General features: G+C 52.8%; 1 protein-coding gene across 7 annotated transcripts in view; it reads left to right on the plus strand.

Annotated features, from left to right (window-relative positions):
• The window catches only part of VPS37C (VPS37C subunit of ESCRT-I), a 34,942-nt gene that overhangs the window by 15,176 nt on the left and 2,454 nt on the right, over nt 1-17,312 (plus strand). For 6 of the 7 annotated variants that reach the window (XM_074371952.1, XM_074371951.1, XM_074371949.1 and 3 more), the window contains 2 exons: nt 13,219-13,317; nt 16,697-16,868. In XM_074371952.1, the coding sequence (XP_074228053.1) occupies nt 13,225-13,317; nt 16,697-16,868 (265 nt within the window). In that variant the 5' untranslated portion in view covers nt 13,219-13,224. Of the gene's footprint in view, nt 1-11,896; nt 12,594-13,218; nt 13,318-16,696; nt 16,869-17,312 lie in introns of those variants that run through there. The other variant, XM_074371950.1, reaches the window with a different exon arrangement.

Here is a 17,312-nt window from a genome sequence, read left to right on the forward strand (position 1 = left end):
GCCTTTGCCTGGAATGTATTCCTCTGCTGCCTCATTTTGTCTAAATTTCTGTTTGTATTATTATGTAGGTTAGTTACATTTCCTGGCGTTGGAGAGGTGGCCCTCTGTATGAGATGTCCTCTGTGTCCCAGCAATGCACTCCCCCTTGTTACCCAAAGCTAGGGTCCAGCTGGTTCCAGGGTGGAGTCTGGCTTTTGTTTGGAGACTCATTCTGCAGGCTGTGGGACTGTTGTTTTCTTACTTCTGGTGTCTGCCCCCTGATGGGTGCAGCTGGACTAGAGGCTTGTGTGGGTTTCCTGACAGGAAGGGTCGGTGCCTGCCCACTGCTGGGTGGAGCTAGGTCCTAGTCCTCTGGTGAGTAAGGCCATGTCTAGGGGCTTGTCTAGAGGCAGCTGTGGGCTCAGGAAGTCTGCTGGTGGGTAGGGCTGCATTTGCATCCAGTAGATTGTTTGGCCTCTGGCTTCCCAGCACTTAAGCCTACAGGCTGTTGGGTGCGGCTAGGTCTTGGTGACCCAAGCAAGATGTCAGCCTCCAGGAAAGCTCTTGTAGATGAACACTCCCTGAATGTCTGCCACCAGCTTTTATGTCTCCAGGGTGAGCCACGGCCACTCCCCACCTCCCCAGGAGAACTTTCAAAACCAGCATTCCGGTCTGGCCCAGGTTCCTATGAAATCACTGCTTCTGCTCTTGGTCCCGGCTCACACAAGATTCTGTGTGCACTTCTCAAGAGAGTGACGTCTCTGTTTCCCCCAGTCCTGTGAAACTCCTGCAATTAAGCCACCTGGCCTTCAGAACCAGATGTTCTGGGGTCTCCTCCTAATGCCAGAACCCCAGGCTGGGAAGCCTGACGTCGGGCTTAGAACTCTCACTCCTGTGAGATAGTCTCTGCAATTTAATTATTCTCTGTCTTGGAGGTTGCCCATCTTAGGGGTATGAGGCCTGATTGTATTGTGAGCATACCTTCCCTCTACTGTCCTGCTTTGGTTCCCTTTTTATGTTTCCAGTTGAAGATCTTTTTTGCTAGGTTCTGGTCTTTTTTTTTTCAATGGTTCTTTAGCAGCCATTTGTGGTTTTGTTGTAGTGAGAGGAGGCAAGCTGGTGGTCCTACTACTCCACCATCTTGACCGAAAATCTCTTATCTCTGTTTTTGAAAGGTATTTTCCCTGGGTATAGAATTTTATGGCAATTGTTTTTCTTTCAGCTTTTGACGATGTGATTCCAGTGTTCTCTGGCTTGGGTGATTTCATATAAATAATCTGCTGTCATTCATATTTTTGTTCTGTTCTTATGTGTCTTTTTTTCTTCTGGCTACTTTTCTTTTATTACTGTTTTTAAACAATTTAATTATGATGTTCCTTGGTGTAGTTTTCATGTTTCTTGTGCTTGGGTCAGTTGAGGTTTTGGATCTGTGGGTTTAAAGCTTTCATCAAATTTGGAATTTTCTTCAGCTACTAATTCTTTAGATATTTTCTGTACTCTCTCTCTTTTCTTTGAGGAAACCAGTTACATGTATATTAGGATATTTCAGGTTGTTCCTCAGCTCTCCGATGCTCAGTTCGTTTTCTCCACAGTCTTTTTTGTTGTTATTGTTGTTTGTTTTGCATAGTTTTATTGCCATTTCTTCAAGTTAACTGGTCTTTTCTTCTGTAGTATCTAACCTTCTGTTATTTTCATCTAATACACCTTTTATCTCAGACATTTGTAGTTTCCATCTCTGGCAGTTTAATTTAGGCCTTTTTTGTATTTTCCATGACTCTACTTAACATGCTCAGTCTTTCCTTTAGCTTTTTGAATATATGGCGTACGGTTGTAGCAACCATTTTAGTGTCCTTGTCTGCTAATTCTGTTATCTATATTTTTGAGCCTGTTTCTGTTGATTGATTTTTCCCTCATCATGGATCATATTTGCTTGTTTCTTCATATGTCTGGTAATTTTTGACTGGATGTCACATGTTAAAAATTTACCCTATTAGGTATTGGATTTTGTTGTTGTTGATATTTTTGCATGTCTATAAATATTCTTGGCATTGTTTGGGGGCACTATTAAGTTACTTGGAAATAGTTTGATCCTTCAAAGTCTTGCTGTTAAACTTTGTTAGCTGGGACTGGAACAACCTCTAGACCAGGATTAACCTTCCCCAGTACCAAGGCAATACCTTCCTTAGTACCCTGCTGATGTCCTGTGAGTTAGGAGGCATTTCCACTCTGGCAAGTGGAGACACAAATTAGTCTTGGCTCATTCTGACGTCTAAGGATTGTTCCCTGACCATCAGCACTCAGCTGAAAACTAGAGTGGGGCCCACTGGAGATTTCCAGAGTTCTCTCTGTGTAGCTCTCTCCTCTCTGGTATTTGACCCTGTGAACTCCGGCTACCTTGATCTCCCTAGAGCCCCAGCCCTCTCTTCCCAACTTGGGGAGACTGTTGGGCCCGTGCCATGGCCTGGAAGCTCTCTCTAGACAGTAGATTGGGGCAGTTATAGGGCTCACCTTGTTTGCTCCCCATTCTTGGGAGTTCGTCCTTCACTGCCTGATGTCCCACGTCTGAAGACTGTTGTTTCATTAATTTTGTCTGTAGTTGTTTGAGGCAGGAGAGTAAATCTGGTCCCTTCCTTGTAAGCTTGCTGACAAGTGGCGGTCCGTGTGCAGTCAGCGCTCACTGAGTGCCTCGCGTGTGCGAGGCACTGACCTAGGTGCTGGGACACGGAGATGAGTGAGTCGGGTGCTGTGCCCTTGGGGAGCTCGCAGTCTTGCTGCAGAAACATACTGATTCCTACATGGAAGTGCTACGTGGTACTTACGGAGCACCGTGGGAGCACAGGACAAAGTTTTTCGGAGAAGGAACAAGCCACGCTTCCTGGACAGCTAACAGGGAAGGATTGGCAGGCATTTTGAAGCTGGAGAGGGTGTAGGGAAGAATTCCCAGGCAGAGGGAACAGCAAGAGCAAAGGTGGAGCATCAGATCTGGGAACTCCCAGAGGGCACGATCCCTGTTGTATTGATCTCTATGGATGCAGAGTATTTATCAGGTGATCGGAAGCATGTTCTTTGTTCTGGGAATAGTAGGTAGAACCGAGTGTTGATGGAGTACACGGTCCGTGGAGTGGAGGGAGAGCTACCTGGAAGGGGAGGCTTGGGGTCAGCTGGTGCACGGCCTTGTATGCCAAGACAAGGAGCACAAGATTTTGAATGTGGGACCAAACACTGAGTTTTTTAAAAAAATATTTTAAGCAGAGTGTGAGAGCTCTGATTGACTGTGTTCTTTGGAGATTACTGAGGGATGTGGAAGGGGGCTGCAGAGGCCTGAGTCTGTTAAAACCCGGCAGGTGGCTGCTGGAGAAGCCAGCTGGGGGTTGACATTCTGCACAAGGATGGAGATGAGTCCTGAGCTCAGTGTGGCTGCTGGTATGGCATTGCCACCTCTCTCCTGTTTGATGATGATCTTTGTAGATCTCTGCCTGACTCAAGAGTAGCTTTGAGGAGGCTCTGGCCTGCTTTCTCTTTTTCTGTGGCTACACAGTTGCCACACCTTCCTGCCTCTACTGGACCCAGAATTTCGCAGGGTCAGACAGCACTGGCAAGGGTAGGGTGTGTAGCCTGGGGCAGCCCCAAATAGCGACAAGAACGAACCTCATCATGTTGGCCTTTGAACAGACACACTTGAGTGACCCCATACAGACTCCTGGTTATTTATCCTGAGTAGGCCTTTGGCATGACCTTAATCTTGTCTTTCAAATTAAGGAATGGTTGAACCTGTTTGCTCAGCTTGATCTGTGGGTGAGAAGGTGCAGGATTGGGTGGAGGACTAACAACTACAGAGCGAACTCCTTTCTGAGTCACCTCAACAGCTGGGAGAGAGGGGAAACACAAGGAAGTTTGTGTGAAGTTGCTTAGAATGGTTTTCTTTTCCATTTCAGAGCTGGGACCCAGAGAAGAAAGGGGCTTCTCTAAGTGGCTGGGTTGTGTTTTACTGTCAGGAAGCTTCAGGAACAGGCTCCTTATTAAATGACCTATGTTTTGGCCAGCACGTTGATGGAAGCCGAATGCAATTGTCCTGAGTTCCATCCAGCATGAGAGTTCTGTCGCTGTGTTGACTGACGTGGTTTCTGGAGGAGTCCATGTGGGAAGGGCTTGAGGTGCAGGGGTAGGAGTGGGCCAAGCGTGCGTGCTCAGCCGTGGTGCTGAGAATCGTGGCCCTTTTTTGAGCCGGGCCTGAGAGCTGGGCGTTAGGCCTCCCAGGCACTAACTCATTTCATCCTTATGAACGTCCTGTGTTACAGGAGAGACTGAGGTATGGAGAGATTAAGTGAGCTGCCTCTGCCTTTCCTTGCTCCCTTTCCCAAAGACTTGTCCTGTCTTCCCACGTGCTCTGTGAGTACCACATAGCGTTACTACGCAGAGCCCTCCCTCCCTCCTTCTGTGCCCTGCTGCTGAGGCATCACAGCTGGAGGGCGGGAGCTCGGCAGAGGGCGGGGCAGGGAGGGTTGCCATCAACAGAGGTGAGGGCTTCGGGCAATGGTTTTCCAGCTGCCTTCTGGGAAGATGCCTCAGGCGTCCCCCTGGAGGTCAAGGGGGAGACTGAGTTGGGAGAGTAGGGTTCTCCCTTACCCCTTCACCCAGAGAAGGGCCTCTGTGATCTGTTCTGTGACGACCATTTCCTTCAGAAAGCCTGGGGGGGTTCTGGTAATGTTTTGTTTGGAAAAAATACAAAGCCCCAAAATGTTCTTTTAAAAAAGAAGTTGAAAAAGTTTAGGAAGACAAAAAGAGTGGGCACACCAGCCAAGTGGGAAAAGAGGATGGAGGTGGCGTGTCCTGACAGCGTATCAGGCTGTGCTTAGACTGCTCCCGGCCGGGGAGCGGGTGGGGGCTGTGGAGTGGTGGTGGATGGCGAAAAGCCGGGGGAGGAGGGAAGAGGTAGCCAGATTCAGGGAATGTTGGGGGCTGGAAGCAGTGTTTTTAAAAAAAAATTAATCCAGAGGTGCCTGGCAGGATGGTTGTGAGGAAGAGGCACTAAAGATGGAAGATGGGGATGGATGCACCTAAAAGACACTGGAACCCTGACTATATAAAATCTGGTGATGGACATAGAGGTGAGGGAGATGGCCTGGAGGCTTCGAAGTGAGGGTGAGACTGATGGAGGTGGAGGCTGTGACGGGAATCTAGTTTGGTAGAGGTAAAAAAGGTGATGAGAGTGCCCCCAGCCCTTGACACAGTCAATAGCTCATCAGTCCTGCATCTTCTCACTTGGGGGCCTACCGCTGGGAAGCGAAGGGTCAGATGGAGTTATTCAGTGGACCTGAGGAGCATTCCATCGTTAAGTAAATATTTATGTAAAGATGACCATTTTCTTCAGAAAGCCTTGTCTTGAGAGAGTGTCCATCCCCCCATGGGTGTCTGGGCCCCCTTATATTTGTGGACCTTTGTTCACATTGATTTGTTGCCTGGTTCGAAGCCACACCTTTTGCTTCCCTCTGGGACCTGTTCTTTCAGAGTCCTCCCCCAAGCGCCTTGGCTGGGTGTCTGGCAAGGTTGTCAGGCAGTATTTTACAACAGCAGTTTAGAAAAGGTGTGAGAGTGGATGTGTTAATGGTGCCTGGCACTTGCTGGGCGAGACCTTCCTAGCACCTCCAGACGTTTTCTTGTTTATTTCTCTGTGAATCCTTACAGCCACCCCATGATAGTGGTAGAGTTAGTCACATTTTTCCAATGAGAAACAGAATAAGAAAGCGGAATAATTTGCGCAAAGTCATGTAGCTAGTAAAAGGTCGAGCTGGGGTTTAAATCCAGAATGTTGGGCTCCCAAGCCCTGAATTCTTTCCACTATCTTTCACGCTGTGTTAACTATTTAGCATTGAGGGTGGGGAGGGCTCTCCAGCCTCGATCCAACCCCAGAAATTCCTTAGACTGAAAGCTGAAAAAGTCTCCCTTCTGAGGCTTACATGCCAAGTTTTCACATTGTTGGAGCAGGTCAGTTGGATGGCGTTCGGGGCCAGGTGAGAAATTGGTTTGCTTTTATGACCTCCTTTGGGAAGTTAGGTGACTGGACAGTCTGGCTGCTTGGTTGCACGGCTGGAATCACTCTGGGAAAAGAAAACTAGATCAGGTCAACGTGTATTTCCTCATTAAGCAGCAAGCTTAGGAAGGTTTCTAAGGCAACCACAGGTGTTTTTGACGTGAGGAGCGGGATGGGGCCAATTCCGTGTCGCACGCGCAGATTGGTGCAGGTTGCCGTGGTAACGGCTTCTTGTGCTGCCATAGGTAGGCGTGGGAAATTTACAAGAAACCAAAGGCCTTTACGACTCTCCTTGCAGTGTGATTTCAGGCTTGAAGTAGCTGGCAAGAAAATGTTGGCTGGGAACGGTGAGGAGGGGAGTGATTGCAGCCAGTCCTTTAGCTCCACCAGGAAAACAGAAGTGCCTGGCTCAGTCAGTTCCGTGTTATGGCTGACTAGTAGCAGTCATTTAGTTTGACTCAATATTGAGCCCCAGAGGGGTCAGGAATTACCTCTAATCATCAGATTCCACCCCCCTCCCCAAGGAGGCAGAACAAGTAATATTTGTTCGGTGCTTAGGAGCTTGCAAAGCCCTGTCAGGGCTGTTTGCTCATCCGAGGTGCACACACAGTCCCCAAGGTGGGGTTATCATCATGGAGCCCGTTTTCCAGGTAAGGACACTGAGGCTGTGGGACTTACTCAAGCTCACACAGGTAAAGAGCTGTGGAGCCAAAGCGCAAACCCAGGGCATCTGTCTCCCAGTTCTATGCATTTCTCCTCTGCACCTGGTGTGGGGAGAGCACTGACTGTTTAGGCAGAAGCGAGGGGTGCGGGGCGCCTTTAGGATTGGCACACGTTACTCTGATATAAGCTCTTTCACGCTTAGAAAGTGCCACGGTTTGCTTTCGGTCTTTACTGTATCCCCCCTACCCAGTTTATCCTTGCAAAGGATCTGGTATCAGTTGAAACTATATGTTGTTGACTTGAACAGTCCTGGGAAAAAGATCCTCATCGATCAAGAGACATCAATACCTTGCCTTTTTGCCCCTGTTGAGGCCTGATCTGGAAGGCTGCCCTGAGGTGAGCTCCCCCAGAAGTCCCTCTGACTGAGGTTCTCAGCCTCCCCCTCCGGGTGTGGTGAGAAAAAGCACTGCCCTGGCCCTGGTCCACCAGGTGAAGTGTAGTTGCCTCTGGGCCACACTATCTTCTGCTAGATCGTGTTCCTTGTGTCCGAGGTATGTGAGATCGATTTCGTTGAGATAGAAAGTAATGGAAAGAAGTTGAGGCCAAGAGGTGCAAGGAGTGGGGGCCAGCGGCCAGAGAGGTTGTGTCCCCTCACCATGGCCTGTGGATTAGCACAGCCCAGCAGCCGTTCTGGAAACTGCTTCCTTGTTCCTGGTTGGCGCTGCTCCAGCTTTGTCGGCCCCCCACACTCAGTGCTTTTTGATAGAAGGTGGGCTCCAGGACACCCTGAGAAATGTCTGTCACTTCGCCCCTCCACGCACACCCCGCCCCATGGAATCTGTCCTCCGCGCATGCGTCTCTCATGGAGGGTCTGGTGTTGATTTCAATTGACAGACCATAGCCCGCCCCAGGTTTGTTACAACTTTGGCTCCTGCAATTGAAAAATGGGGAGATGCCACAGGACCTGGATTTCCAGCCTCCTTGGAGACCTGACAGGTCTGGCAGCGCCAGGCCCGCCCTCCTACCTGCAGGAGGCACCCGAGCCAGGCTGGGCCCCGTGCTTTCAGGGGACACAGCCTCTGACATGCCTTCCTGGCTTGTTTTAGCATCTGGGTTTGTGACCTCTGGTGGAGGTGGAAACTGCAGAGGAGGTGAAAAAAAGAAGGAAAGAATAGAAAAGAAAACTTCTCTTTCTCAGAGGCTGTGAGGAAGTGGTGAGACATTGTCTCTTCTCAGTGGAGGGAACGCAGGCTGGCGCCTGCTCATTTCCCAGCTCTGTCTCAGTCTCATCTCCTGAGAGCTGATGGTGTTGCCCTCGAAGAGGTGTTGTCTCTCTGTACCTGTGACTGCTGTGTAGCTGCCTCCCCACCTTCCCAGCCTCCCCCAGTCCATCTCCCAGCCATGCAGATCTACGGTGGTTCCCACGATGGCCCCGCTGTCACCTGCCCCTGACCCTCTGACTCCGGTCCCGGCGAGCAGCACCTGCAGCAAGGCCTTGCGGGCTCCTCACACCCCCCCCCCAACTCCTTACTCCACTGCTCCCTCCATCTCAGCTGTACTCACCAGGATGTGCTGTGAAGTGTTTCAGTTTTTTCAAACCAAACTGAGTTCCTAGAGAGTTTTTACATATGTTAAGGCTGTGTCTGGTGCACAGTAAGAAGTCAGTAAATGTTTATTTCCATCCCTCTGCCCCCATTTGTCCTTCCTCCTTTTGGGGCCTTGCACAGTTCTTGGCATGTAGTAACGGCTCATTAAAGGTCTATTCAGTGAAGCATGGAGAAATGAATGCAGGCTGAAAAAGTAGAAGCAGCCCTGTCCTCATATCCCCAAGTCCTGCGTGCCTTGCCCTCCAGCTGATGGCCTCTTTCCCTCCCTTCCTCCTTCTGTTTTTCTGCAAGCATCACCCTGAGCTGTCCATGTGCCAGCCTCTGCCGGGTCCTGGGAGTGCAGAGGTGAACAGGAAATCTTGCCTTCATGGGTCTTGTCTCCTCACCTCAACTCTCCTCTGCTGTCCCTTCCCCGGGGCAGACTCCGGGCACTGCTCAGGAAGCGGCCAGCATTCTCCTGCGCGCTTGGTAAGCGGCAGGGGGTCCAGGTCGGGGCCCAGGTGGCGAGGTCATTGGACACGTCAGATCCTCCAGAAGCGAAAGCCTCTGGACTCTGCGTCCCCAAATAGCTTCTCACCCCCAACCCCTCACCCCCAGTTCTCCACTTTGTGGAGGTTGGTCGGTGGTTTTGGCCATTTTGAGGAGCACTGGTTTGGATTTTTCTGCCACATTGGATGATCCGGAGGCAGAACGCTGGCGGTGGCAGGTGCCCAGACTTCAGGGGCACCTGTGTTGTGGGCCTCGGGTAGAATGTTGTCCTGCTGTTTTTTCAAATTGTGGACCCAGGGAAATGCATGCTATTTTCAACCTCACTGGGTGACTCAGGATCAGGTGATTTCCGTGAACTTCAGAAGGAAAGGCACCAGTGACTTCCAGGGGTAGGTGATGCCACAATAAATCTCGTAAAATGGAACTTGCCTGCCTGCTCCTCTGGCCTGAGATGTTGTCAGCGGCGCAGATGTGAGCCACCTCTAGCTGGGAGGCAGGGACCGTGGTGGGGAGGCAGATAAGCTGTGGCTTGCATGGGCCTGTAATCTCTGCATTTTGGATGATCTTATAACTAAACTCTGGCCTCATCACTACCCGGTATCGTTTGTTAAAATACCAGAGTTGGGAAGAAGCTCTGGCCTCTGGTCGTTTGACCCCAGCAGTTTATAGTACCTCGGGCAATTCCCTTATGATTTCTCTCTGGCCTTCATTTCATCTCTGAAATAGGGGTATTAAACCCTGTGTTCCCTTTCCTCACTAGAGTGATTATATACATTAAAGGGAGAGTTTGCAAAGGGTTTGGATCTCAGAAGAAAGGAGCTGTGGGACCATCAAGTATGGAAAATTGAGTGTGGCACATGTGGGCATGGGATCTTGAGCGCACCTGTTCCAGAAGGAGCAGGAACGTGTGGCGCTCACACGTGCCAGCAGCGCCTAGTGAGGCCGTGTGAGAGGAGGGCGGGGGGCAAAGCCTGGTGGAAGGAACAGCAGGCTGTGTCAGGGTTCCCAGGTCTGGTGTCCCCACTCTTGTCACCACAGGCAAGTTACATGCCACTCTACCCCTTGTGAAACAGGCATGGTAGAATTGAGGGGGATGTTGAGTTAGAAACCAGAGAAGGTGGAATGAGAAGAAAGGCACCACAGCCCGCATTCCGCGGTAGCTGGTTACATTTCAACTGAAAACTTGCTGTCTGGAAAGGGGTCTGTTTCCAGTAGTATCGAGGTCATCGGGTATGCAGGCTGACCTTGAGAGTCCATTCTAATTTGTGTTGACCTGTGTGAAAGGGACGTATTTCGTACTTGAACTTCTTGAGGTAGCTCAGATACGGAAGTCTTCGATGAAAGGGAATTGACACAGGGGAGAGGTGATTTATGGCCCCTGGGCTGATCTGGCCTTTTTTCTGCATTTCTGGGGTCATCTTTCCCCATCAGGGAGCGGTAGAGATGGTCATCACAGACAGGTGATGAAAGTCCGGGTTCGGGCCTCTGGTTCATACCAGCACCTGAGATCACATTCCGTACGCAGAGTGGACTCCTGGAGAGCTGTATGTTTCATTCCTTGCCCACTTTGGGGTGACTTCTTGATGTCTAAAGACACGGGACTATCCAGATCACCAGGCAGATTGATGTTACAGGGATTTTTGCCACAAGGAGTTTAAAGCCATCAGACAGAGCTAGGTGTGGGGCTTCAGATGGCAGAGCAAGGTTATTATTTGGGATGGCGGTTAGAGGGGAAGGTATCTCGGGGGGGCCAGGTGTCGTGGTACCATGGGGTGCACACTTCAGAGCATTCTAGAATCACCCAGGGTGCTCCCTTCCTTCTTCATTCCTTGATTGGCCACTGTTCTTTACTGAACACAGAGAAGTCTCCTTTCTTGCTAAATATCTTTGGTGACTTGTTACCAAACCTTTATGACAGGTTACATCTTTGCTGCCGCCCCGTCCCTTGTGGAAGCAGCAGCATCACGCAGCTCTTAGCAGCATCAGGTCCCCTTTGTGTGACCTGGGACTTTCAAGCCCAGTGGGAGGGCTTGGCAACTTTGCTTTCACAGCCTCCTCCACAGGGGCCCGCGGAAGGATGGACGTGCACTCGAGCCGCCGGGCATCAGCCCTGCCTTTTGCCAGCCCCCTAGGAAGACAATTCAGAATGTTGTAAAATATTTGAAGGTTCTAGAAAGATTTTGTTTTGGTAACTTGTCTAATCAAAATATTTCCCCTTTTTTAGGGGAAAAAGTAGCTGGGAAAGGCAAGCTGGTCAGGGAAGCCAGGCCCCTGGGGCGGCTGCAGGGTGGGTCCTACGTCAGCACCTCCTGCTCAGTTGGATGAGCTCCTCCGGGGCCCAGTGCAGGCCCCCTCGGCCTCTCCTGGCTCGGCCTGCACGCGGTGTGGGTCTCCTGACCTGCTGGAAGCCTGACGTGGCGGGCATGCTCATTGCAGGGCTCTCCCCCTGCATTTGGCCAGAGTGTGGGCTCACCTCTCCAGGGCTGTCGACCCCACATTCCGCTGGTTGACCTTGACACTGTGGTGGCCACTGCCAACACTGCCTCACTCGATGGTGCTTGATGTCACAGGGCCGCATATCTGGAGTTCAAATCCTGGAGTGGAAGACCTGGGTCCCACCATACCTACGCAAGCCAGGCCATTGATACCTAGAGGGAAGTGCATTTGGGGTCCTGGTGGAGACGCCATAGAAACAACATGGGGTGAACCCTGATTCTCATCCTGCTTGTGCAGGGACTCGTGGACAAAGCCCTTCCTCTCTCGGGGTCTTTGCTTTTCTCCTGTCCCATGAGGCTAGTCCCCCTGAGTCCCCTCAGAGCTGGAGGGAGTGGAAAGACGGGAGATGCCAAGCTAGCTTGATCCAGGTAGCTTAGGCAAAACCTTAAACATCATTACAAATTTAATTAGTTAAGTTAAATTATTATGCTAAGTGAAATAAGCCGGACAGAGAAAGACAAAGGTCGTGTGATTTCACTTATCTGTGGAATCTAAAAAAACAAAACAAACGAACAAACATAACGAAACAGAAACAGAGTCATAGATACCAGAACTAACAGGTGGTTATCAGAGGCGGGGGTCGGGTCAGGGGAGGAGGGAAATAGGTGAGGGGGCTCAGAGGTACAGACTTCCAGCCACAAAATAAATGAGTCACGGGTATAAAACGCAGTTTGGGGAATATAATCGATAACTAGTATCTTTGCATGGTGACTTATCATAACCCGACTTAACCCTGGTGGTCATTTTGAAATGCATGGAAAAAAGTCACTATGTGTGTAATGGGAACGAACAGTCTTATAGGTCAGTGGTACCTCAGAAACAAACACACAAATGTAGTTTCTCCTTAGTCTTCTGCTGGTGCTGGGAGGAGCCCACCCTTCCTGGTACAGATGAGGAAGCAGACCTGGAGGTGGCCTCTGGCCGCACAACAGTGACCCTGGGCCTGCTGCCCCGCTGCCGCCTGGGCCCAGGCGTCAGGGCTGGCTCACTCGCGCCGGGCGCTGGTGTGGGGGTTGGGGGCTCTGGGTTTCTGCAGTGCTGGGATCTTTGGAAAACTTCCATAGCCTTTGTAGTGAGAAAAACCCACTTCAGGGCTATAAAATGCATGTCTAGAAAAGATTGAGAACAGATGAAAATAGAGGATCCTGTCAGCAGAAGGGGAATCCTGGGTACATTTGTGCTTCCTCTTCTCTGTCCCTGGGGTTCCGTTCTGGGGTCTGACTGTGACCCCTGTGTCACAGACACTGGTCGATGTCCCTCTGGGCAGAGTGATGGAGGGAGAGGACCGCTGAAACCGGCTGTCCGGTCAAAGCAGACGTCCTATTCAGGTCGGTCGATTTCCTTTTCTTTTGGTTGCCGGAGGGGCCAATTTGGTGGCTATTTTTTGTTCTTCTCTGATGAGGACACGCATGTGACAGTCCATTTTTGTGGCACATGGAGAGGGCTGCCGCCGCAGAGAATCCTCGAGGGAAACCCAAGGCACTGAATAGAACAGGCAGGGGGCAGCTGAGCCTGTGACAACGAGGCCGGGAAAGTCTCAGTGTGTGGAGGGTGCGTGTATTTCGGGCCCAGACAGAAATAGACACCTCCCAGAGGGCGTGCAGGTGGCCCGGGGCCAAGTTAGTCTCTGTCTCTGGCTGTCTCTCTCCCTCCTCCCGCCTGTTCCTTGGGGAGCTTCATCTGGCACTGCCAAGAATCATGGTTTAGCCTCTGGCTTCCTAGTGCATCCACGTATCCTGCTGTTGATGGTGTGGGTGGAGGAGCAGTCCTTGGTCTCCCTGGGTACAGGGGATGGGCAGGGTGGCTGAAGTGTGCCCCTCCTTGAGCCTGCATATGGACTCAAAGCGTCATTGGAAAACTGCAATTTGTCTTTGACAGGTAATATATAGGCTTGGGGGTCCCTTCTACCTGAGCTGTCCCCTCCCTCACTTCAGCATCATTCTGTGTTCACAGGGAAAGATGGAGACACTGAAAGACAAGACCCTGGAGCAGCTGGAGGAGATGCAGAATGACCCGGAGGCCATTGACCGGCTGGCCCAGGAGTCCCCTGAGGTAGAGGAAGGCTGTCATGGGGCCAAAGACAGCAGATGGGAATGGGGCCCTTCTTAAGGGCACTGGCTGGTTGGGAGGTTGGGTCAAGTTCATCTCCTCTTTCTATGGCCTTGCCCTTGATGTGGACCCAGCCAGAGGAGCCCCTGAGGTCTCAATCCAGTTCCTGGGCCCTCTGGGAGTTCCAGGACGGGCAGTGCTAGAGGGTCCAGGGCCCCCGCACAAAGCCGGGCTCCTGGTGCCTTCAAGGACCTGTGTGCCCTAGGAGCCCCCACCCTGTTGTTCCAGCCTGAATTTGGAGGCAGCTTCTAGAAGCACTGGTGCTGTTTTGTAGCTGTCTTTCCCCAGCTGCCTTGTCTGGCCCTGCAGCTCCCAGAGGAGGAAGAGCTGGAGGAGCCGTGCTGGGGCTGGGATTAGGCTCACCTCCTAATCCTGTTAACCCTTTCCTTCTCAGAACAAGCACCTAACTGTTGACTCAGCTCCTAATCACGGTCCCGATGGGAATGAAACATCCCTTCTGAACGTACAGAGCTTTGCCCTTTATAAAAGGCTTTCCCGGCCTCCCCGTCTCCTTGTCCCTGTGACTCCCCTGTGAGGTCGGAGAGGTCAGGTGGCTGGATGTGGCTGTGGCCGCAGGGCTGGACATGCCCATAGTCACACCTGGAGGTGGCAACACTGCAAGCTGCTGCCTCCTGCCCCTAGCGTGCGGGAGACACGGACACAAATAGTGCCAGGCTCATTGATTCGCATTTGGAGTGTGTTTTTAATCTTTACTGGTGAACAGAAGTGGTATGTCTCTTGTGTGAATTCACAATATCTGACCCCAGAAAAGGAAGCCTCGCCATCCAGCTTCTCTCCTTCTGCCTCTGCAGCCCACTTCCCTCTCCGTAACAGGATGCGCAGCCGGACGTGCTCTCCCATTCTCCCGTGCTGTGTGCTTGCTGCCCCGCTGTCCCTCTACCCACAGGAGCAATCTCTGCAGGGGCCGGAGGGCACGGAGGACGGGGCAGGGTGTGAGCAGAGCCACGGGGGCTGGATGTGGTGTGTCCTGCCACCCTGAGCTGAACCTGAGCCAGCAAGAGCTCGTTCAGCAGGGACGTTAGCAAAAGTTGTCCTGGTCCAGCTGTGAGGCTGGCTCCAGGGGCTGGTGAGGCCCAGAGCCCTGCCGGGTCCAGTCCGAGCCAGCTCGGTGCCAGCCTTCACGCCTTCGCCTTCCCCATGTTAAGCACCAAGTGCTTCTTGAATCTGGCACGAGCACTGTGCTTTGGGGATCCCAAGGCCTGCTCTAAAGCACACAGAACCGTGTAGAAACAAGCCTGATTACATCATTATGATTAGTTGACTTCCAAGCTGGGCAGGCTGGTGGAAATGGCGGCGGCGAAGCGCGGAATCACGGAAAACAGGCAGAAACACCAGCTTGGGCAAAAGGCATGTTGAATTTTGTGGTGCGCAGCTGTGTCTTGATGGATGGATTTGAATTCTCTGATGGGAGAGACACTCGGGATCAAGGGGAGATGAAGGCGGGAGAGCTCCATAGACTGTCCAGACCCCTTGGGCTAGCTTTCTACCATGGGCTGGAAAATGACACCTGAGTTGCAGTGGGCTGTGAGGAGAGACGGGAGCTCATTTAGTTTGGGGCGGGGACATTGCTTGGAGAAAAGAGCAGGACCTCTCCACGTGGACGAGTGTGAACGGCGGGGTCGAGGCAGGGTGGGCGAGCTCTTCTGGGTGGGGTGCTAGACTATCTTACTGACCTGTTCTAATGTCTGGCGGAGGGCTTTGTAGCGAACCCCAGATGGGGAAAAATTGGGGGAGTTTCCGAGGAGTGGGGCAGAAATGGGGAGGGCGGGTGTAGGGGAGAGTGATACTTTGCTGGTTGTAGACTTACTGGTTGAGGTCCAGGGAAAAGGCGGTGAAGGTATACAGAGGATGCGCTGAGGATCTGGGGCCCCCTGTTGGGCAGCTGAGCAGGGGGCTTCAGGCCTCCCACTCCGTGTCAGTCACTCAAGGGAAAAAAGCTCTCACGGCTGGTGACAGTGAGTCTGGAACTACGTGGTGCAGGTGTCCCTGAGTCAGTGTGCTTGCTGAGTGGCTCCAGAGGGTGTTTGTGGCAGCAAATCAGACAGCCCAGATATGGGTGCAGACCTGAGAGACCATGGCTGGGCCCCACGATCTCTGGTGGCCGTGGCATCCTTCTTTCCAGTCTGGAGCTCCAGGCCTGCTCCAGAGTGCATGGCTCCAGGCCCCGTGGTCAGGGATCAGCAGGGGGCCGGCCCTTCTGAAACCCCCTCCTCCAGGATGCCCCCAGCCTTCCTGCATCTGGTTGGGGACGAGCCAGTCAGGCTTGGTGGCCTGGTCACCAAGGGCCGACCACAGTGGAAAAGCTGCCCGACGGCTCCTGCATGGAAGCTGGTCTCGCCGAGCTGCACCCTGAGCCCGGCTTTGGGTGCCGTGTCCTTTCTTCTGTGTCATGTGGTGCTGCTGGTGTGTTGTCCCCGCTCCCGCAGGGGTGTGGGTGTGACCTCCGCCCTCCTTTCAGTGAAGAGGACTCCCTGGCAAATGGATGGGGCTTCAGGTATGAGCAGATCTGGGAAGGGTTCCTGGGGCTGCCACCTCAGCAGCTGGTGACAACAGAGGACCTGGCTGATGGGCCAAAGTTCTGCTCAGCCTGGGGACGTGCTTTCAGTGGGGCACATATGGGCAGTCCAGGCACTAAGGTTGGCAGCAGGGCCTCAGGTGCCACAGGTCACCTGTGTGGGTAGGAGTCCTCTGCTGGCCTGGGGACTCCCTTCCAGTTCTTGGAGACCCCTCTGTTAGCTCATCTGCATGGCTTCTCTGCAGGATATGCCTGTGAAGGAGGCAGGGACAGGTCTCCCCGGCATCGGTGTCATGGTCTGGCCCTGGCTTCCTCCCTCCTCAGACTAACCTTCTTTGGGGGCCTCATTCTGTGTCTGGCCTGTCATCTGGCCAGGCCACCTTCATGCATATCAGAGTAGGGCTCTTATCTCCGAATCCTGGTGATACGTGGTTGGGACTTTTGGTCCCTTCCCTCCTAGAAAGCCTCTGACTTTCTCCACCCGCTCCCCGGAGCTCTGCGTAGCCCGTGGTGGGTCTCCTCCTGCTCATCTCATGACCCTTCAGTGCCAGTTTCCCGCGTGTATCCACCACATAGGCTGCTGGGTTAAGGATGCAGTGAGGTATCTGGGTCGGACTACTTTGCTCAGAGTTTGTACCTGGGTCTGTCTGACTCTCCTTGAGGGCTGAGTGTTGCCTGGCTCCCCCACGGTCAGTGATGAGTCCCAGAAGCCCTGGGTGCCGCCCACCGCGAGCCGCGTGCTGGTGGTGGCAGTGGGTCTTACGGTCAAGCGCCCTGCTCTTTCAGGTCCAGGACCTGCAGCTGGAACGGGAGATGGCACTGGCCACCAACCGGAGCCTGGCCGAGCAGAACCTGGAGCTCCAGGGTCCCCTGGAGCTCGGCCGCTCGAACCTCTCGGACAAGTACCAGGAGCTCCAGAAGCTGGTGGAGCGGTGCCAGGAGCAGAAGGCGAAGCTGGGTAGGCGGCTGGCCCCGCGACGGTGCACTTGGGCGCCTCTGGTAACAGGAGGGCCCTGTTCCTGGCTGGGTTGGGAGCTGCTGCAGTCACGTGGAAGGACAGATTCCATCTCCCTCCCCAGGACAGGAAGGGGCCAGCGGTTACTGAGGGTCACCACGTCCCCAGCCCTGTGCTGTGCTTTAACAGCCATCTCAGGGTAGGCACTGCTGTCCCCCTCATGTCCTAGATGAGAGGAGTGAGGCGCAGAGAGAGTCAGGAACGTGGCTGGGGCTCTGCGGCTCCACAGAGGTGGGACTGGAACCCAGAGAGCCTGCAGCCTGCACCGGCCACTCAGCCAGCCCTGCTCTGGCGCTTTGCAGAGCTGGTTGGGCTCTCTGTGTCCCAGCCTGCCGTCTGTGAAGGTGAGGGGCTGTCCTGGTTTTGAAGGTAGAGGACTGGACACCC

The sequence above is a fragment of the Camelus bactrianus genome, chromosome 10, assembly GCF_048773025.1.
Source record: "Camelus bactrianus isolate YW-2024 breed Bactrian camel chromosome 10, ASM4877302v1, whole genome shotgun sequence".
NCBI lineage: Eukaryota > Metazoa > Chordata > Mammalia > Artiodactyla > Camelidae > Camelus > Camelus bactrianus.